Source organism: Saccostrea cucullata, unplaced genomic scaffold (genome assembly GCF_032062105.1).
Source record: "Saccostrea cucullata isolate Sc308-1 unplaced genomic scaffold, CSIRO_AGI_Scuc_v1 ctg520, whole genome shotgun sequence".
Lineage (NCBI taxonomy): Eukaryota > Metazoa > Mollusca > Bivalvia > Ostreida > Ostreidae > Saccostrea > Saccostrea cuccullata.
The window spans coordinates 304,142-327,500 of record NW_026930967.1 but is presented as its reverse complement, the minus strand read 5'-3'; the positions used below and the strand labels follow the sequence as shown (position 1 = coordinate 327,500).

General features: G+C 35.1%; 1 protein-coding gene across 1 annotated transcript in view; it reads left to right on the top strand.

Annotated features, from left to right (window-relative positions):
• The window catches only part of LOC134230749 (large ribosomal subunit protein eL37A-like), a 43,213-nt gene extending 23,029 nt beyond the window's left edge, over positions 1 to 20,184 (top strand). The window contains exons 3-4 of the mRNA XM_062712588.1: positions 10,296 to 10,380; positions 20,086 to 20,184. Of these exons, the coding sequence (XP_062568572.1) occupies positions 10,296 to 10,380; positions 20,086 to 20,167 (167 nt within the window). The 3' untranslated portion in view covers positions 20,168 to 20,184. The remainder of the gene's footprint in view (positions 1 to 10,295; positions 10,381 to 20,085) is intronic.
• The last annotated feature ends 3,175 nt before the right edge of the window (positions 20,185 to 23,359 follow it).

The window sequence follows — 23,359 nt, the reverse complement described above, 5'->3', positions numbered from 1 at the left end:
TCAGGTAGTGTAGATTCAAATTTTTCAAATCATGACCCCTGGGGGAAGGGCGGGGCCAAAATGGCCGACCAAAGTTTTACATAGAAAAATATAGGAAAATTCTTTAAAAATCTTCTTCTCAAGAATGACAAAGCTATAATTCATCATATTTATATGAAAGCATGCTCAGGTAGTGTAGATTCAAGTTTGTTCAAATCATGACCCCCGGGGGTAGGGAGGGGCCAAAATGGCCGACCAAAGTTTTACATAGAAAAATATAGGAAAATTCTTTAAAAATCTTCTTCTCAAGAATGACAAAGCTATAATTCATCATATTTATATGAAAGCATGCTCAGGTAGTGTAGATTCAAGTTTGTTCAAAACATGACCCCCGGGGGTAGGGAGGGGCCAAAATGGCCGACCAAAGTTTTACATAGAAATATATAGGAAAATTCTTTAAAAATTTTCTTCTCAAGAATGACAAAGCTATAATTCATCATATATATATGGAAGCATGCTCAGGTAGTGTAGATTCAAATTTGTTCAAATCATGACCCCTGGGGGAAGGGCGGGGCCAAAATGGCCGACCAAAGTTTTACATAGAAATATATAGGAAAATTCTTTAAAAATCTTCTTCTCAAGAATGACAAAGCCATAATTCATCATATTTATATGGAAGCATGCTCAGGTAGTGTAGATTCAAATTTGTTCAAATCATGACCCCTGGGGGAAGGGCGGGGCCAAAATGGCCGACCAAAGTTTTACATAGAAAAATATAGGAAAATTCTTTAAAAATCTTCTTCTCAAGAATGACAAAGCCATAATTCATCATATTTATATGGAAGCATGCTCAGGTAGTGTAGATTCAAATTTGTTCAAATCATGACCCCTGGGGGAAGGGTGGGGCCAAAATGGCTGACCAAAGTTTTACATAGAAAAATATAGGAAAATTCTTTAAAAATCTTCTTCTCAAGAATGACAAAGCTATAATTCATCATATTTATTTGAAAGCATGCTCAGGTAGTGTAGATTCAAGTTTGTTCAAATCATGACCCCCGGGGGTAGGGAGGGGCCAAAATGGCCGACCAAAGTTTTACATAGAAATATATAGGAAAATTCTTTAAAAATCTTCTTCTCAAGAATGACAAAGCCATAATTCATCATATTTATATGGAAGCATGCTCAGGTAGTGTAGATTCAAATTGTTCAAATCATGACCCCTGGGGGAAGGGCGGGGCCAAAATGGCCGACCAAAGTTTTACATAGAAAAATATAGGAAAATTCTTTAAAAATCTTCTTCTCAAGAATGACAAAGCTATAATTCATCATATTTATATGAAAGCATGCTCAGGTAGTGTAGATTCAAGTTTGTTCAAATCATGACCCCCGGGGGTAGGGAGGGGCCAAAATGGCCGACCAAAGTTTTACATAGAAATATATAGGAAAATACTTTAAAAATCTTCTTCTCAAGAATGACAAAGCCATAATTCATCATATATATATGGAAGCATGCTCAGGTAGTGTAGATTCAAGTTTGTTCAAATCATGACCCCCGGGGGAAGGGCGGGGCCAAAATGGCCGACCAAAGTTTTACATAGAAATATATAGGAAAATTCTTTAAAAATCTTCTTCTCAAGAGTGACAAAGCCATAATTCATCATATTTATATGGAAGCATGCTCAGGTAGTGTAGATTCAAATTTGTTCAAATCATGACCCCTGGGGGAAGGGTGGGGCCAAAATGGCCGACCAAAGTATTACATAGAAAAATATAGGAAAATTCTTTAAAAATCTTCTTCTCAAGAATGACAAAGCCATAATTCATCATATTTATATGGAAGCATGCTCAGGTAGTGTAGATTCAAATTTGTTCAAATCATGACCCCTGGGGGAAGGGTGGGGCCAAAATGGCTGACCAAAGTTTTACATAGAAAAATATAGGAAAATTCTTTAAAAATCTTCTTCTCAAGAATGACAAAGCTATAATTCATCATATTTGTTTGAAAGCATGCTCAGGTAGTGTAGATTCAAGTTTGTTCAAATCATGACCCCCGGGGGTAGGGAGGGGCCAAAATGGCCGACCAAAGTTTTACATAGAAATATATAGGAAAATTCTTTAAAAATCTTCTTCTCAAGAATGACAAAGCCATAATTCATCATATTTATATGGAAGCATGCTCAGGTAGTGTAGATTCAAATTTGTTCAAATCATGACCCCTGGGGGAAGGGTGGGGCCAAAATGGCTGACCAAAGTTTAACATAGAAAAATATAGGAAAATTCTTTAAAAATCTTCTTCTCAAGAATGACAAAGCTATAATTCATCATATTTATATGAAAGCATGCTCAGGTAGTGTAGATTCAAGTTTGTTCAAATCATGACCCCCGGGGGTAGGGAGGGGCCAAAATGGCCGACCAAAGTTTTACCTAGAAATATATAGGAAAATTCTTTAAAAATCTTCTTCTCAAGAATGACAAAGCCATAATTCATCATATATATATATGGAAGCATGCTCAGGTAGTGTAGATTCAAGTTTGTTCAATTCATGACCCCCGGGGGAAGGGCGGGGCCAAAATGGCCGACCAAAGTTTTACATAGAAATATATAGGAAAATTCTTTAAAAATCTTCTTCTCAAGAGTGACAAAGCCATAATTCATCATATTTATATGGAAGCATGCTCAGGTAGTGTAGATTCAAATTTGTTCAAATCATGACCCCTGGGGGAAGGGAGGGGCCAAAATGGCCGACCAAAGTTTTACATAGAAATATATAGGAAAATTCTTTAAAAATCTTCTTCTCAAGAATGACAAAGCTATAATTCATTATATTTATATGAAAGCATGCTCAGGTAGTTTAGATTCAAGTTTGTTCAAATCATGACCCCCGGGGGTAGAGAGGGGCCAACATGGCCGACCAAAGTTTTACATAGAAATATATAAGAAAATTCTTTAAAAATCTTCTTCTCAAGAATGAGAAAGCCATGATTCATCATATACAGTATAATTTGTCCAAACCGGCTACCGCCGGTTCCATAAAATTTGACCGGTTTAGACAGAATCCGGAGTGCGGGAAAAATGCAGGAAAATATTAATTTTGTAGATTTCGTTGTTTATTTACAAGTTCATCATTAATTTATACATAATATAAAATATAATTAAATGATGAAATCAATCAATATTTTAAAGTCTAGAAATTATAAAATAGTCTCTTATGACTTACTGTATTTTCTTGTTTTTCACGAAGTTTGAAAATCGGGTGAAATGTAACCTAAATCAAAATCTACAGGCACGCATAATATAGGCCTACTATATATCAAGCGAATCATGTTTCGCTTGACAAAGAGTAATGCACAATTATTTACAATGTGTTAATTATTAGATTGAATTTTTAATTTTAATGTAAAAAATTACGTCTTCCCCCACAGTGTTATGGCGCCATTTTGAAATGCGTCCGGATTTGTAAATCGTGTACATATTTATTTTTTTGTTATAATGTGGTAAAATGATTGAGTTAAAACAAAATTATTTTTTTTAATTGTAATTCAATCATATACTAGTAATCTTCTTTTCAACTGGGCTGTGTCACCGCCGCGTTTCACTGAGTTCGTTTCATGGCACTGCTAATGTAAACACAGATTATCAAATCCACCACGAAAGGTGTTAATTGCTTTGAAGTAACTCAGGTGTGGCCGGATTAGAGGAAATAATTGCCGTTAATTATGAGCAGTTGGGACCAGTCGGAATACAGAATAGACAGTATCCGTACTACACAGAATTTTTTTCTAATGAATTTGTTAAAGAAGTGCATGGGACTAACATTTATAGACGGAATGGCCAAAAATCATCATATTTTATATATATGGAAGCATGCTCAGGTAGTGTAGATTCAAATTTGTTCAAATCATGACCCCTGGGGGAAGGGAGGGGCCAAAATGGCCGACCAAAGCTTTACATAGAGATATATAGGAAAATTCTTTAAAAATCTTCTTCTCAAGAGTGACAAAGCCATAATTCATCATATTTATATGGAAGCATGCTCAGGTAGTGTAGTTTCAAATTTGTTCAAATCATGACCCCCCGGGGTAGGGCGGGGCCAAAATGGCCGACTAAAGTTTTACATAGAAATATATAGGAAAATTCTTGAAACATCTTCTTCTCAAGAAGGACAAAGCCATAATTCATCATATTTATATGGAAGCATGCTCAAGTAGTGTAGATTCAAATTTGTTCAAATCATGACCCCCAGGGGTAGGGCTTGGCCAAAATGGCCGACCAAAGTTTTTTAAAGATTATATAGGAAAATTCTTTAAAAATTATTTTCTAACAAATAGCAAATCCATGATTGGTCATGGGACTACTTTTGGATTTAAACTTTACAATAAAAAGCCATTTTCTACTTTTTCCTACCCTTAGTGCTCAGGTGAGCGATGTGGCCCATGGGCCTCTTAATTTTTGCCTAAAACATAAGAAAAGATAGAAGTAAGAGTGCAACGATTGATTGATTGATTATATACTGTTTAACGTCCCTCTCCAGAATAATTCACTGATATGGAGACGTCTCCATTGCCGGTGAAGGGCTGCAAATTTAGGCCTATGCTCGGCACTTACGGCCTTTGAGCAGGGAGGGATCCTTATCGTGCCACACCTGCTGTGACACGGGGCCTCGGTTTATACGGTCTCATCCGAAGGACCGCCCCATTTAGTCGCCTTTTACGACAGGCAAGGGGGTACTGAGGACCTATTCTAACCCGGATCCCCACAACGATAAACTGTTTGATGGTATTCTGCGGTTTATTTTTCCCAGGGTTCAATTCACGATATGTGAATTTGATATAACGGTTCAGTTCGTTGGTCCATAATTATCCGAATTGTCTGTTTTGGTTCTTTATTTACAATTTCAAAATGGCTTCCTCATGAAACATGAGGTCAATTAAACAGCACAAAAGCAGTTAAACATGTTTAACGGGTAGAAGGATGTTATCACTTTCCTAGTGTTAGTGTAATGAGTGTTTGATAAAACATTAAAGTTTACAGTATATGATGACAAACATCTGATTTTTAAACCCAATATGTCATATTGTATCATGATACATATTGTATCATGAACTGAATACCGTGATATGTATTGTATTGTGGGATAGGTGTATCGTCGCACCCCTAGACAGAAGGAACATTTAATTATATCCAAGACTATTATGGACCAAATTATGGTGATGCTTGAAAGACTGATTTCAATGGAAAATATCGTCTACCCTCTTTATTCAAGAGCTGGAATAATGTATAATTTACTATTTAGTGCTGGTATTAAGACAATTAATCAATTACCATTGAACTGTTCTTTGTTTTAAACAAAGATTTATGGCCAATATTTATAAATATTGCAATTTATATTGAATTAAATGGTTGCAAAATGTAGGCGGGAATTGAGAGTTAGCATGCATATTTCTTTCCTGGGACTCTGAGCTCTGTGTGCATGGACAAGAAATTTCGTTTGCACATGCATGATAAAAAAAAAAACAACAAGGTGACAAAGAAAACTCAAGACATCTCTCTCCTCTGTATGAAAAAAATGTTGAAAATTTTATAGTTCCAGAATTTGACAAAATGTTATAGTTCCAGAATTTGACATTCGCCAAGTCAATTTGAAATGGTTGTCTGACAGAAAAATTTTAGGAGCAAAACTGAATTATAGGTGACATGTTGACTAAATAAGTCGCCATATAGAAACCTTTTACATTACTGGACCCCTCACTTACTAAAATGAGTTGGTCAAACATCCTAAGTGTCAAATCCTGAAACAGATAAAATTTTCATTTTTATGCCCCCCTTCGAAGAAGGGAGGGCATATTGCTTTGCTGCTGTCTGTCGGTCCGTCGGTTTGTCGGTCCACTTAGTTTGTGTTCATTTTCTTCGCAACCGTTGCACATACTGAAATGAAATTTGGTATACAGATATATCACATGAATATCTAGGCCAAGTTCTGTTTCGGGTACGATCGCGCCATTTTTGACAGAGTTATGCCCCTTGGACTTAGAAAAATTCCAATTATTTGCAGTTTCCGTTCAATTTCTTTACAACCGTTGCACATACTTAGATGAAATTTAGTATGCAGATATATCACATGAATATCTAGGTCAACTTCTGTTTTGGTTACGATCGCGCCATTTTTGACAGAGTTATGCCCCTTGGACTTAGAAAAATTCCAATTATTTGCAGTTTCCGTTCAATTTCTTTGCAACCGTTGCACATACTGAGATGAAATTTAGTATACAGATTTATCAGATGAATATCTAGGTCAACTTCTGTTTTGGTTACGATCGCACCATTTTTCACAGAGTTATGCCCCTTGGACTTAGAAAAATTTCAATTATTTGCAGTTTCCGTTCATTTTCTTTGCAACCGTTGCACATACTGAAATGAAATTTTGTACACAGATATATCACATTAATATCTAGGTCAAGTTCTGGTTTAGGTATGATTGCACCATTTTTCACAGAGTTATGCCCCTTGGACTTAGAAAAATTTCAATTATTTGCAGTTTCCGTTCATTTTCTTTGCAACCGTTGCACATGCCGAGATGAAATTTAGTATACAGATTTATCAGATGAATATCTAGGTCAAGTTATGTTTTGGGTACAATCGTGCCATTTTTGACAGAGTTTTGCCCATTGTTTAAAATTAACGCTAGCCCACTCGCAAATTGCCAGTAAAATTTTGTGTGGGCTCATAAAATTTATAACTTGCTCGCCCACATTGCGAATGAAAATTCTGCAGGGGCCGAATTCATTCTACCAGTGCCCTCACTGAAAAACAGACATTTCCACAGGTTTTTTTAGCTCACCTGAGCCGAAGGCTCAAGTGAGCTTTTCTGATCACATTTTGTCCGTCGTCCGTCCGTCTGTCTGTCCGTCCGTCCGTCCGTCTGTCTGTCTGTCTGTCTGTCCGTCTGTAAACTTTTCACATTTTTGACTTCTTCTCAAGAACCACTGGGCCAATTTTGACAAACTTGGGACAAAGCATCCTTGGGTGAAGGGGAATTTAAATTGTTAAAATGAAGGGACATATCCCCTCGCAAGGGGAGATAATCAAGAAAAGACAAAAATAGGGTTGGGTCATTAAAAAATCTTCTTCTCAAGAACCACTGGGCCAGTAAAGCTGAAACTTATGTGGAAGCATCCTGGGGTAGTGTAGATTCTAAATTGTTCAAATCATGACCCCCAGGGGAAGGGCGGGGCCACAATGGGGAATCAAATTTTTATATAGAAATATATAGGAAAAATCTTTGAAAATCTTCTTCTCAAGAACCACTGGGCCAGAAAAGCTGAAACTTATGTGGAAGCATCCTGGTAAAGTGTAGATTCTAAATTGTTCACATCATGACCCCCGGGGGAAGGGCGGGGCCACAATGGGGAATCCAAGTTTTACATAGAAATATATAGGAAAAATCTTTGAAAATCTTCTTCTCAAGAACCACTGGGCCAGAAAAGCTGAAACTTATGTGGAAGCATCCTGGTATAATGTAGATTCTAAATTGTTCAAATAATGACCCCCGGGAGAAGGGCGGGGCCACAATGGGGAATCAAATTTTTATATAGAAATATATAGGAAAAATCTTTGAAAATCTTCTCAAGAACCATGGGGCCAGAAAAAGTGAAGCTTATATGGAAGCATTCTGGGGTAGAGTAAATTCTAAATTGTAGGAATCATGACCCCCGGGGGAAGGGCGGGGCCATTATAGGGAATCAAAGTTTTACATAGAAATATATAGGAAAAATCTTTGAAAATCTTCTTCTCAGGAACCACTGGGCCAAAAACGCTGAAACATATGTGCCCATGGAAGGATCATGGAGTAGTGTAGATTTCAAAATGTCTAAATTATGATCAGTGGGGTAGGGTGGGGATGCATTATGTATAACAAGGGGGAAATCTGGTAAAGAACAGAATGGTCAAAGCTTCTCAGGTGAGCGATGTGGCCCATGGGCCTCTTGTTTATTCAAAACTCCCAACCAATGAAATAAATCACAGCAGCATGGTCCTATTGTTCGTAAATATCCTTCATCTATTCCATTTAACAGTACTACATGATTTGTGAAAGCCCTAAAATGATGGTTTTTCCTAATTCGAATTTCCTCCATTCTTCTGTACATGGTTGATACATGAAAGATATACAATTTTAATAACTCCAAACTACCTATTCGTATAAATTATAAGTATTTTTACTTATTAATATTTCAGAAATGTTACAGTTAAAATATTTAACATTGAAAATCTTATTTATGTTCCATTGTCACTTCAACAGTTCAACTTAAAGGAGTAAATACATGTATATGTGTACAATGTAAAAAAAAAAAGGATAGCAAAAATGAAACTTGAATTCAATTTTATTTCCTTTAATTAAATATCTATATGACATTTGATTTTTATAAAGTAGGAACTCCAATTTAAACAAATGTATTTGTACACAATCATATTTTATTTTAATTTACTTTTGTCCCAGTGTCCAAAAAAAGGAACATTTTTTTTTAATTACAGAAACTGACTGTGGGCTAACAAATTTAGCTGTGGGCTCCTAAATTTGAAATGTTAGGAGCCCACATGGCTAGTGGAAATTTCAGTTAATTTTAAACCCTGGTTTTGCCCCTTGGACTTGAAAAAATTCCAATTGGGGGGAGGGGGGCATAAGTGTTTTACAAACATCTCTTGTTTCAACGAAGTTGGGGGAGCTTATGTGTACCCTTGGTGTCGGCGTCCCAGGTTAAGGTTAAGTTTTTTAAGTGCAGGTCTCATTTCCAAGTAACTATGAGCCCTATAATGACTAAACTTGCATGGATGATCCATCTAAGGATGCATTCTACTAGATTTGCTTCGGATGCTGAATCTGACCTGCATTTTCTGGTTGAGTGAACAGGTTAAAGTTTTTGGTACAGGTTTCATTTACAAGTAACTATGAGCTCTTTAATGACCAAACTTGCATGGATGATACATCTAAGGATGCATTCTATCAGGCTTGCTTCGGATGCTGAATCTGACCTATATTTTCACATGAGTGAACAGGTTAGTTTTTGGTGCAGGTTTCATTTCCAAGTAACTATGAGCCTTATGTTGAGCAACTTGCATGGATGATACATCTTGGGATGGACACTAATGGACTTGCTTTGGATGCTGAAATCGACATACATTGTCCAGATAATCGACCAGGTAAAAGTTATGGGTGCAGGTCTATTACCAAGAAACTATAAGGTTGAATAAACCAAACTTGCATAAATGATGCATCAAGGGATGAAAACTCTCAAACTTGCTTCAGATGCTGGATTTTAATTACGTTTTAATAATAATAATAATAATAATAATACTTTATTTAAAGAAGGTAACCTGATTAGTGCAAGCACTATTCTTCCCCAGGGCCTTCTGACAATCAACAATATAAAGATACATAGTTATACATATACAGACATATTATAAATATATACATAAATATAAAAATACAAATAAAAATGAATCGCAAATTATTCTGACATTGTTTTACATAACGTTTTACTTGTCTCTTGAAAGCATTGAGAGTTGGTGACATTTTTATGTGCACTGGTAAAGCATTCCATAAAAAGGCACCAGAGTACTGGAAGGAATTTTCAAAAAGTTTACATTTATGACTTGGTACACACAAATCAACATTTGATTCAGATCGAAGAGTATATTGGTTATCAATTTGAAATTTAAACATTTCATGTAAATAAGTAGGACAATAATTAAAGAGGGATTTATATAACAATACATATTTATTTACAGTAAGCTGTTCATAAACAGTAAGCCAATCAAGTTCATCAAAAAGGGGTCTTGAGGGTGCATCAGGGGGAGCATCTAAAATATACCTTGCAGCATGTTTTTGAAGTTTATGAACTCTGTCAAGATTTGATCTGGACGTATTTCCCCAAATTGTTAGGCAGTAATCAATGGTAGGCATAATGTATGCATTATAAAACAACTTGCGTGTTTGAAGAGGAAGATACTTTTTAATTCTACGGAATGCTGAAATTTTACGTGACAGAGTTTTACACACATGGTCGATATGTACATTGTATTGTAAAGAATTATCTAAATATACCCCAAGAATTTTTTCATATGTTACACTGTCTAATGACCAAGAACTAGTTTGAAGTTTTTATATAGATCTATTCCAAAGTATCAGATCAAAATTGCATAGATTTTGCATTTTTTTGGATGTACATTTTTTGTTGGTTAATTGTGTGACTTTGCCTTACTTAAAGACAACATTCGTTGAGGTGAGCTCTGTAATCTCTGATTACCTATCTTTTTGTAGTTGAATGGAGTGTAAAGGCCAAACGAAGGAGGACAACTGGTACAGGAAGAATGAGACATTTGAAGATAGTGCAGAGAAAATTCAGGTAAATTTGTCATTAATTCAATTGAATGTACAGTAAAACTCAGTTATAGCGAAGTCCTAGGGACATACTTAGATGAAATTTAGTATGTGAATTTAATTCGCTATATCCGTAATTCGTTATAACCGTTTAACGAATTCGTAAAACCATATAAAGCGAATTCGCAATTTGCATATTTTCCTTTTAGTATTACTACCAAATATGTTACGGAAGCAAATATTACAAAACATACCTTCGATAACTAAGGTTTTATTGTGAATTGAATTATATACTTACCGTCAGTGAAAACGCAACACTCTAATTTTATTGTGAAAAATTATATACGGGATATAACTATTTACCAAACAAGTTAGGACATCTTTTACTTTGCCAAATCAGTTTTTTAATGGTTGAATGGTTTTCATTCCATTACCGAAAGTAGATTTTTTAGCCCTCTTAACAGATAACATTTAAATAAACCCCCCCCCCCCTTCCGACCATTTAATCAAAACATGCTAGTCCGCCATGTACAACACATGAACGCAGTCCAATTTCTACCATGCATTAGGTTTATCAATGTCTTTATCTGAGCGAAATAAATATTCTTGGGCATTTTTAATTGCCTGTTGTTCAGATACTGCAGTCGAATTTTCTCTAACTTGGCGTAGTGTAGTAACTCTTGGACTTCCGGTCAAGAAACTTATTTATGCTATTGAAACACATGAGCCTGATGAGTCGTTAAATATGTACATTTGCATCTGCAGCTCTTTTTTTCTTTATTTTGAGAATCTCCGGTATTAGCAATGTAAATCAGTCATTTTGAGGAAATATAGGCATCACATCCTAGGAAAGAAGGATTTTTTCCCGGGATTTTAGTACAGTAGTTATGATAAACAGCTACAAAACCTTGAAAAACCAAAATATTGTTAAAAATTTTATTAAAAATGCAAAAATTTGATTTCTGTTAAGAGGGCTAAAAAGCAACTTCAGGTAGAGGAAAGAAATTCATTCAACCGTTAAATAACTGATTTGGCAAAGTAAAAGATGTCCAAACTTTTTTGGTACATAGTTATAATCTGTATATACTTTTCACCCTTAAGGAGATGGGTGAACTTAGCATGCAAAAAACCCACAAGCTTCAGATATATAAAAATCATATTCAAATTGTGATTTTAGTATTTAGAGTAAAGTTCTCATCATTGATTTTTTGTAAAATCATTATAAACAAAATGTTTTGAGGAAAATTTTTCGTTAAAATTTATTTTTTATAAAGAAAAATAATGTGGTATCCAGTAGGTTCAAACCCTGTCAATAAAAATCCTGAGTTGCATTCTCCATTGAGACTAGCACGCTAACCACTACGCTACACAAGTCCTGATGAAGTCTGGCATTTAAATCATGTTTGTGATATGACCATTGACTTAAGGGACTTCAAGTATTTCTCGAAAAGATACAAAAGTTATGTCATAAACTTATATTAGGTATAGTGGGTCATTGCTCCATAATTTTGGAAACCAAAATATGTATGTTTTTATGCAAACTTTGAGGATTACCTTTCAAAAAAATGGAGAGAAGACCCACTCATAACGAAAAATAGTGTTATAGTGTGAAAAAATGACTCGTTTTGTCCTCTTATGTGTGTATAATATTTCATATGCAAATAACTTCAATTTTCATGAGATTTGTGCAAGTTGTAGAGATTTTACTTAAAGTATACTTTAATGTTAGATGAAATATTAAGGAAAATTTTTATAAAATTGAGATTTAATTTTTCATCGTCATGTTTGTCATGCTTTGGGCTTATCTCTCGTCATGTTCACCCATCTCCTTAGAGTGTTGCGTTTTCATTGACGGTGAGTATATATACAATTCCATGAACAAAAAGGTCAGTTCAATTTATCAAATTTTGAGATCTTTGAAAGTTCGTTATAAAAGATGTAAATTTCATTATATTTAACTTCAACGAGACCCAAAATCAGTTCGCTATATCTGTAAATTCGTTATATCAGAGTTCATTATAACCGTAAAATTTTACAAGGATTTGTTAAGAATTTAACATTCTTTGTAAGGCAGATGTTGTTAGCTCACCTGAGCCGAAGGCTCAAGTGAGCTTTTCTGATCATATTTTGTCCGGCGTCTGTCTAGCTGTCTGTTTGTCTGTCTGTCTGTAAACTTTTCACATTTTCGACTTCTTCTCAAGAACCGCTGGGCTAATTTCAACCAAACTTGCCACAAAGCATCCTTGGGTAAAGGGGATTCAAGTTTGTTCAAATGAAGGGCCACGCCCTCATTCAAGGGGAGATAATTGGGAGTTAATGAAAATTTGGTGGTATGTCTTAAAAATCTTCTTCTCAAGAACCACTGTGCCAGGAAAGATGAAATTTATGGGGAAAGATCCTCAGGTAGTGTAGATTCAAATTTTGTTCAAATCATGACCCCCGGGGGTAGGGCGGAACCACAATGGCCAACCAAAGTTTTACATAGAAATATATAGGAAAATTCTTTAAAAATCTTCTTCTCAACAACCACTTCGCTAGGAAAGATGAAACTTATAGGGAAGCATCCTCAGGTAGTGTAGATTCAAATTTGTTCAAAACATGACCCCTGGGGGAAGGCGGGGCCACAACATGGAATCTAAGTTTTACAAAGAAACATGCTTAAAAAAAATCTTTAAAAATCTTCTTTTCAAAAATAGCAAAGCCATGATTAGCCCTATTCATATGGAAGCATTTTTAGGTAGTGTAGATTCAATTTTGTTCAAGTCATGACCCCTGGGTGCAGGGTGGGGCCACAATTTAAGTTCAAATGTAAAGGGCAATAAAGCCACAGGTAGTTAAAGAAATATGCAAGCATCCTTAGTTAGTGTAGATTCAAGTTTGTTCATATCATACCCTCTCCCTCTTAAGGATTGTTTGGGACCACTAGTGGGTTTCAACTTTTCAATAATAAACTGATTTATGCTTTTTTCCTTGCCGTATTACTCAGGTGAGCGATGTGGCCCAAGGGCCTCTTGTTTTTCAAATGTAATTTTTTTTAAAGAAAGATCCACAGGTACTTGTGGACTGGACACCCCCTAAATATTCAATCCCGGGGCTTGTTGTACATTTTTAGCTCATTTGAGTCGAAGGCTCAAGTGAGCTTTTCTGATCACATTTTGTCCGTCACCATCCGTAAACTTTTCACATTTTCGACTTCTTCTCTTGACCAAACTTAATACAAAGCATCCTTGGGTGAATGGGAATTTAAATTCTTAAAATGAAGGGCCAAGTCCCTTCACAAGGGAAGATAATCAAGAAAAGGCAAAAAAGGGTGTGGTCATTAAAAAATCTTGTTCTCAAGAACCACTGGGCCAGAAAAGCTGAAACTTATGTGGAAGCATCCTTGGGTAGTGTAGATTCTAAATTGTTCAAATCATGACCCCCAGGGGTAGGGCGGGGCCACAATGGGGAATCAAAGTTTTACATAGAAATATATAGGAAAAATCTTTGAAAATCTTCTTCTCAAGAACCACTGGGTCAGAAAAGCTGAAACTTATGTGGAAGCAACCTGGGGTAGTGTAGACTCTAAATTGTTAAAATCATGACCCCCGGGGTAGGGAGGGGCCACCATGGGAAATCAAAGTATAACATAGAAATTTACAGGAAAAATCTTTAAAAATCTTCTTCTCAAGAACCACAGGGCCAGGAAAGCTGAAACTTGTATGGAAGCATCCTGAGGTAGTGTAGATTCTAAATTGTTCTAATCATGACCCCCGGGGTAGGGCGTGGCCACCATGGGAAATCAAAGTATAACATAGAAATTTACAGGAAAAATCTTTAAAAATCTTCTTCTCAAGAACCACAGGACTAGAAAAGCTGAAACTTATTTGAAAGCATCCTGGGGTAGTGTAGATTCTAAATTGTTCAAATCATGACCCCTGGGGATAGGGCGGGGCCACAATGGGGAATCAAAGTTTTACATAGAAATATAAAGGAAATATCTTTAAAAATCTTCTTCTCAAGAACCACAGGGCCAGAAAAGCCAAAACTTATGTGGAAGCAAACCTGGGGTAGTGTAGATTTCAAATTGTCTAAATTATGATCAGTGGGGTAGGGTGGGGTCACAATATGTATTACAAGGGGAAAATCTAGTAAAGAACAGAATGGTCAAAGCTTCTCAGGTGAGCGATGTGGCCCATGGGCCTCTTGTTTTATATTATATTAAAATATATATTATTATACATTAAATAATATTCATTCCAATCATTCATCAAAAGTACAATATAAAAAAACGTTAAAACCCCAAAATAATCGCTCCACAAATAAATACCCCACTACACATTATAAGTGAGAAAGGTATGCCACTCCGGTTTGTTTACGTTGGACCACCACTGGTATTTATGGGTTTAAAAACATGTATTTATTATGCCCCCTTCAAAGAAGGGAGGGCATTACAGTCTTCACAACAATTCTTTTTCAGCACATGCCCTGCGGGCATGTATACCGGTCATTTAACCCAGCCCATTGAAATTTGTACATGCCCTACTCAAAATTCATTCATATAGCAGAGATATGATTGTGCAATAGAAAATAAGGTTTTTATAATAACTATAAGGACAGTGTTTCTGTTTTTAAATTCTCTCGATCTTTAGTTTAAATTGTTTCCAGAGTTTTGAATGCCTGTCTGCCATTTTCGTATGTGTTTTTGTTCACAACTTTTGACTGTATGCGGGTCTTTTGTTGGCCGGTATAGCTTAACTGAATTTCTGAAATAGGATAATGATCATCATGTCAGCAGTCCACTGCACATGGTATCAATAAACATATTGTAATTTAGCATGAAGCATTCGGTTGAATTAAACACTTTAATGATTATGATTGACAATCATTTGACTCGTACCGATAATGTTAAGATGGTAGACTGGCAATTCAGATTAAGACATTACACAGCAAGTTTTCACGAATAACGGGGGTACAACAGAAGAAATAGCAAGTAAACATCATAAATTGAAAGAAAATTTAAACATGCCCTTCGGGCATGTAATTTGAGAATTTTCACATACCCGCTGGCAAATTTACCAGGTCCCGGGCATGGGGCACCCAGGTTATTTCGAAGACTGGCATTATATTGCTTTGCTGCTGTCTGTTGCTTGGTCCAGTTAGTTTCTGTTCATTTTCTTCTCAACCCTTGCACTTATTGAAATGAAATTTGGTATACAGATTAATCAGATGAATACCCTAAAATCTTTAAAATAAGACGGATTTAATAATAAGCCAGTTTTGAAAATAAGCCGGTCATGACAATGCCATATGGGAAAGATGTTAAACGTTTGACAATTGCCTTGTCTTAAAAATTTGACGATTGAAAACTTCAACGATTTTTTTACTGTGCAAAATAAAACTGAGTTATCTTTCTTTAATTCATTTAACCTTTACCAATTTCTGCATACGACATGGTACGAACTAAGTCTGTAGAAACAAATGAACTTATGTAAAATTCCTAATAGAGGGTAGTTTTTAAAGTTATTATTTTTTTTTACCAGTAAGCATGTTACGCTGGCTAAAAAAAATTCATTGCGGAACCAGTAACATGGTGAATGTTTTTTTCATAAAATTTTCGGAAACAATTATAATTATCTCATCCAGACCTGTACAAGCTAACAGTGTGTTTAAAATTGTTATAATTAAATAAGTAAACGGATAAAAGGAAGATTTTGTTTGTAAAGCATTTAACTGTCAGGTAACACTGCCCGAGGCGAGAAACCTGCTAATCGGCAGGGCTTGGTAGTAATTACATTTCAATGTACCGTATAATTGAGTTGGTTGAATATGTGTTTGTTTGACTATTTTATCAAGTGATTCAATTACAAGCGGATATCTTATATTTTATTTTTACTTTTTAAAAACAAGTTTATATTTCATGTAAATTTATAAGTTGTAAACAATGAAATTATCTTTTCGGGATCGACATTCTCAAAATATAAAGTAAACGATTACAACATAGACCTAAAGAAAACGTACACCGGGGAATGCCAATGAATAAAAAAAATGACGAGGGAAAACTTTGACGAGCTAAAGTCATTCGTAAATGTTTCCTCCTTGTCAAACTTTCCACTTTTACAGTATTTTTTTCTACACGCAAGATACTGAACAAAGTATTATTGTAATTATTTTATTTTATTATATTCAAGATGGTTTAATTTTACATCGAACAAGTACTTCCTATTCTATTGATTACACTTTATTCAATGATTGTGTTGAAAATAAACCGAAATTGAGCTCTCTTCTCTTACCAGTTTTTTGCATCATTGATAATAAGCCGGAATTTGAAAATAAGCCTGTTTTGAAAATAAGCCCCAACTTTCTTACCAAAACTTAAAATAAGCCGCGGCTTATTTTCAAGATTTTAGGGTATCTAGGTCAAGTTTTGTTTTGGATATGATCGCGCCATTTTTTTTTTAGAGTTATGCCCCTTAGACTTAAAAAAAATTCTACTCATTTGCAGTTTCCGTTCATTTTCTTTGCAGAGGTTGCACATATTGAAGTGAATTTTGGTATACAGATTTATCAGATGAATATCTAGGTCAAATTTTGTTTTGGATACAATCGCACCATTTTTGTCAGAGATATGCCCCTTGAACTTGGAAAAATTCCAGTTTGGGGAAAGGGGGGGGGCATAAGTGTTTTACAAACGTCTCTTGCTTTATTTCAACCTAAAGTGTCAATTCACACTGATAGCATTCCAGTCTGCACGTTGAAATTTCCTTAGGTAAACGCAACAGAAGTGTATAGAGAATGTATGATAACACCCGAGAAAGATTACTACATCATGCCAAAACTCTTGCGGAGGTTATCCTAATAAGTGAAACATTCTCTATGCACTTCCACAATGGAAGTTTACCTAAGGAAATTTCAACATGCAGAATGGAATGCTGTTTAAGGAGAAATTGTGGGATTCTTACGAGATGCAGAGTCAATCCGATAGCATGGAATAAAACAGAAATATATGTAGAGACAGTGTGAATCGAAACTTAAGGCTGAAATAAAATAAATACGATTTGAAACCCATAAAATAATATATACTGATACACCACATACCGACATTTTCTTCTAGGATAACAATTTACAATACATTTACTTTGAAAATCTTCTTCTCTGCTTCTAGGTATTCAACAAACAAACAAACTTAATGTATATTCATGGTGATGAAGGGTGCCTCTTCAAAAATTGTGAATTTCATGGCCAGGGTCAGAGGTTCTGGTGTTAGGGCAGGGCTCTATTAATTATATAGAGAAAATGCATTAATTCTTTGAAAATCCTCTCTTTGCTTCTCAATCTGATTAAAATCAGATCCTTTGATCCGCTAACGTAGATTGATACACAAGGATCTGAAGAAACCCCATTCAAGGTCATCTCCTGGTGACCTAATAAAAATATCGAAATTTTCACCAACCAGAGAGCTCATATTTAAGCAACATTTGGGAAAAAGAATGTAGAAGTGAAAGTAGCTGTGGAGAAAATTTTATCTTTTTGAACAAAACAAAGAGCTAAAAAACAAACCAAAAGCAAGTACTTCTTATATTTCTGTACAGAAAAGACTGTGGTCATTCTTTTGGCAGGCTATGGGAAACCAGGTCAGGATTTTCTGTTCGTATATCATCGGGGCTTTCACTTCTGCAACTGATTTCTGAGATACTTCTGAAGTGAACATTTGGATAATTGAAAGGTCATCTCCTGATGACCCTGAAGAAGGTTTCTTCGGAACCCTCAGGGCTAGACAAATAGCACTGCCCGATGCCTGGGACAACCATTTTTGGTTGGTGGGCAAGTAATTTGATAACAGGTGCCTGCCCGCGGATAAGTGCTTTTCCAATTAACAAAAAAAAATCATGTACAGTACTCAAATATCTTTTGCGTTGTCGCTTTTAAAGTATCATGAATCACAGCAAAGCACCTGTTTTCACTGCTGTTGACCACTGCCAGGGATTTATCAAGGCTGTTTTTACTACCAGTAAACAGTACCTTTCCCCTCTTGAAAAAGGTGCAAAAATTCCCTTTTTCAGATAGAAAATTCCATTACTAAACAGAGAATATTTAAAACATTTTTCTGAAATTTTCCGTTTTGTCCGATTGAAGTTTAACAGCATATCCTAGTCATTCAACAGCACATCCTAGTCATTCAAAGGCTTTTAGAATAAAGAAAAGATTATTCAAGCTTCTATTTGATATTGATCAGTAAAAATGTGCCATGTCCATGATGTCGAAGGATACGTATGCGACTGCAGAGTTAAAAAGAAAAGTGTAGATGAGTAAGATGGAGCTTATACTACTATGAATCGGAAGAATGGAGTAACAACAAATGTTAGTAGTGAAACATGGGAAACAGGAGAATTGATTTGTGATAGATATTCAGAGAAAAAAATTAAATAAAGTACTGACCTAGTTTAAAATTTTTTTTATTATTTCATATTTTGTCTAAAAGAGAAGTTTTTGTGGGCTTTGTAAAGGCCTAGAAATGACCCTCAGAAGCTCTAAGAATGCAGGATTTTGCTCCATTTATTTAAAAATTTTCCGGACCCCCTAGCATACTCGCGCCTCCCGCGCTCAGATCGAGCCTTCAGTTCTCATTTGTCCCCTTCATATATAAAACGATAGTAAAACAAAATAGGTAGATAAATCTCTGACTGCATCAGCCTTCTTCATTGAATAGTCAGAAATCCTTTAGAATTTACCCATTAACGTGTTGTTAACATATGCAGATGTCGTAAAACATGGAATTATCGATGTCGTCGAAAACGTTGTATTGGAATTTATACATTTATTGTTAAAATATTAAATTCATACTATGAAATACAGGTGCTAGTCTAAGTGGTATTAAGATTGTTGTTGATTGCTGTTTCCTGGCAATCACACAGCCATGATGTCGATACAGTAATTGACATGCAGTAGTATTCTGTTCACAGATTCATGTTTGTAGGTTTTATTAGATTGACCACTGTCCGATATCTTCACCCTTTTCCATTAGATAAATACAACATTAATTTTAAAAAAGGTGTATCTTATTGCAGAATTTTGAGGAAGAATACTTCTTAATATTAAAAATTTTCCTCTAAATTTATCTGTGGAAGAATTTCATGATTTTAGATCTGAGATGATCTGTGACGTGTTTAGGTGTCTCACTCAAGAAATAATTTAATATCTATGCTTCAATTCTGTGTAATTTAAGAAAAAGGTGGGACAAGCATATATTTTGGTAGGACAAGTAGTTTTACGATGGTAACTTGTCTGAGGGCAAGTACTGCAAAATTCTATTGGTCTACCCCTGTCCCTTTGTAGTGATTTATTTGAGCGGATCAAAGGATAAGATTTTAATCAGATTGCTATCCTCCTGGATGAAATTTAGTGATACTTTTCACAGATTCTTTATTACTTAATGCCATTGTACACCTATTTTACATTTTGGGTCTCCAAGAGCAAAACATGGGCTTAGCCATGATGATCATATGGGAGGCAGGGGGTATCTTGAGCTAAGTGCTCACAGTCCTCTAGTTATGATGAACAATGGTGCCTCTTTCAAAATTGTGAATGTCATGGCCTTTGGTTTAAAACATGAACCAAATTCACTTGTTGGAAATTTGTTGCATGATGCTCAGATGAAAACAATTGATACTTTGAACAAAGTGCTAAATTGAAAATAGGGAATGTTTATAGCCTATTATTAAAAACGCATAATTTTTTTTTTTACTTCTAGGAATGGATTCCGTGAAGGAACAACTCCCAAACCCAGAAAGCGTGCAGCAGCTGCACCCTCTACAACTGTAGCAACTAAATAAAGACTTGGGTTATCATATGCTATCTTTTGTTTTCATTTAGTTCTTTTGCATTTTTGGCAAGAATAAAGGCTCCATGGTTTTTATCTAGTTTTCCGGTTTTATGATGTGATCAATCAGTTCATACTGTATACTGCAAAAAAAATTTTTCAACCATTTTATTTTCACACCTTTTGCTGTAGATAGGCAATTGGTGAATTTAAGATGGGGTGAGGCAAATTCAATGAAAACAATGTACATTTAGTTTCTTGAACAGAACCATGACTGGGCAACTTTAAAACGATTATAATTGTTTGTAAGTGTGAAGGGGCTAAATAATGCTAAGGCTTTCATATTTCATACAATTGGAGACAGGGGAGGTTATCCTGCATCATTCATGACAACAAGGAAGAAGATGGGCATGTTTTGCTTGTGATCTGCAGGAATCGTATGTGCAACTGACATACCTTTATGGTTTAAATGTCCACGATTTGGTTGACTGATCACGAGTGGACATATTTTTAAAGTAAAGCACATAAGACATTGATATAATTAGATATTTATTGAAGTATATATTTAGCCATCTGCGTTAGCCAAGGGTTTCCAATCTGAAATCTACTCTACAATGTTGATATTTAGCTTGAAAATGTAAAATATTTTAGTCCACTTTTCTGATCAAAATTTGTCCGTTGTCTGGTGGTGTTGTAAACTTCACATTTACATCTTCTCACGAACCACTGGACCAATTTCAACCAAACTTGCCACAATGTATTCTCGGGTAAAGGGGGTTCAGGTTTGTTCAAATGAGGGGCTTATAATTTTTAATTAATGGAAAATAAATGGCATTTTAAAAATCTTAAAAACCACAGGGCCAGGAAAGATGGAAAGAAACATCCTCTGCTAGTATAGATTCAAGGTAGGGTGGGGTCAAAATGGGGTATCAAAGTTTAACAGGAAAGAATCTGGGGGGATTAGGCGAGTCATATGCATACGCAAGGGCAGGTAAAATATCAAGTTAAAAAATTCTTACAAATTCCACTTTTTGTTAAATTTGGGAGTTATTTATAACCATATGCATACAGTAAAGATAAAACCTGAATCAAATGACTTAGAAATTGATTGTAAAAATGATAGAAATGGAATGTTAAAACTGTGTTTCTTATACAGAGTGGGTCTTCGTACCATTTTTTGTAAACAAATATTGAAAGGGTATGGAAGGATGTATCTCACCTTTTTCAAAAAAATGGTACGAAGACCCACTCTATATGAAAAAGTTAGTTTACCTACTTAAATTTCGGAACATATTCTCAAAAAATCAAGTCCAAAACTTGCTATACATATAAAACTGTTTGTTATTTAAAGGGTATTATATGTGCGACTTCGTGGCTCAGTGGTCATAACGGCTGTGTTGAAGCACCCAGTTACATGTATATGTCGCGAGTGTTCGAATCACGTATTTTTTTAGTTCAGTTTGAAATTTATAGATGAAAATAGATTTTTTCACTAAAAACAAAATAAATAGATAAGATAATGAATTTATTTACGGTCAGTTAATATATTTCCTATAATAAACAAGTTTTCAAGATATGTGTAACATTTTGAATGCATTCAGTTCAAGACTACTTTACACGATTGAAATGTAAACAATCATGGGTAGACCAGCACGATATGGCTGTTCTGTATGCAAAAACAGTTAAAAGGAAAGGTAAAGCGTACCATCTCCCAATCCCTGTAAACATATTTGATAGAACAATTAACACACAGTACGAAAAGCATCACATGTTATCTTTGTTGTCGAGGTACTTTCTTATGCCTACCAGTTTCTATCATTAGGCAGTGGTCACTTGTTCGAAATTTAGTTCGCATTTGTCTATTCTTAAAATTTTTTTCAGGCAAAAGATACCCTTCCATATTGACATTGTCACTGTGTTCTATTTTACCGTACAAGTACATGTATAGTTTTGAGTTTTCTGTGAATTTAGACACCTTTCCCATAGTTTTTTTTAATCTTTATAATTATCTATGACAGAGTTCCGAGTTGCTACCTACATGTACGCTATCTACATAATAACGAGTGCTTCCGCTTTGTGCCAAGTGAAAACTAAAACTTAGGAATATCATAAGTGGTAAGATAAAACGGCGCTAGTGAAACGGATAAGTAATGAACTTGGGAAAAAGTTCTTTCCTAAGATAAATTATAATTTAGTCCTAAGTAGGCTTTGTGAAACGGGCCCCAGAAAACAAGTCTAGCAGTTCAATACTGGCCAAAGATAGAGCGGGCATATTGAAACAGAATTTCAAAAGTTTGAATCAAAGTAATTAAGATACGAGTAGTTTATGAAAAAGCCGATGTAAATTGAATAAATAAAATTATTACTTTAGAAACAATTTATGGACTTTAAACCCCTCTGGATGGGAAAAATTTCAAATCAGTCACATGTTCGTGCTTAAATGATTCAAACTAAAATAAAATTTCAAAATGTGAATAAAAAGCGTAGTTGAAAATAAAAAGTATTTGTTGTAGCGTATCCGGAAGGAATGGGTTAGAGTGAAAATTAATCATTGCCGGGTATCCGCGCCGGTTGTGACATGTTTGGATGCAGTGAAAATGGCGTGAAATGTACAAACGGTGTCATTTCTTAAGTTGTGCTATGGTGGCATATTTCTGCCCACTACATGCAAGATAAATTATGTTAACATGCAACATGATTATGTAACATGCAACATATTTATGTCAACATGCAAGTTAATTATGTTGACATGCAAGTGACCAATCTTATCAGAAAATATAATTTAAATATGGTTAAATTTACTTACTTTCTAACACTCGTATTTGACATTGTAGTTGCAAGATGCAACATAATTATGTAGACATGCGACTTATTTATGTCAACATGCAAGATAATTATGTCAACATGCAACTTATGTATGTCAACATGCAAGATAATTATGTTTAGACATGCAGCTTATTTATGTCAACAAGCAAGATAATTATGTCAACATGCGACTTATTTATGTTAACATGCAAGATAAATTATGTATGTTGATATGTAACTTATTATCTTGCATGTTGACATAAATATCTTTTATGTAAAAATATAACTTGCATGTTCACATAATTAAGTCGCATATTGACATAAATAAGTACCATGTTAACATAATTATCTTGCATGTGAACATAGATATCTTGCATGTCTACATAATCATCTCGCATGT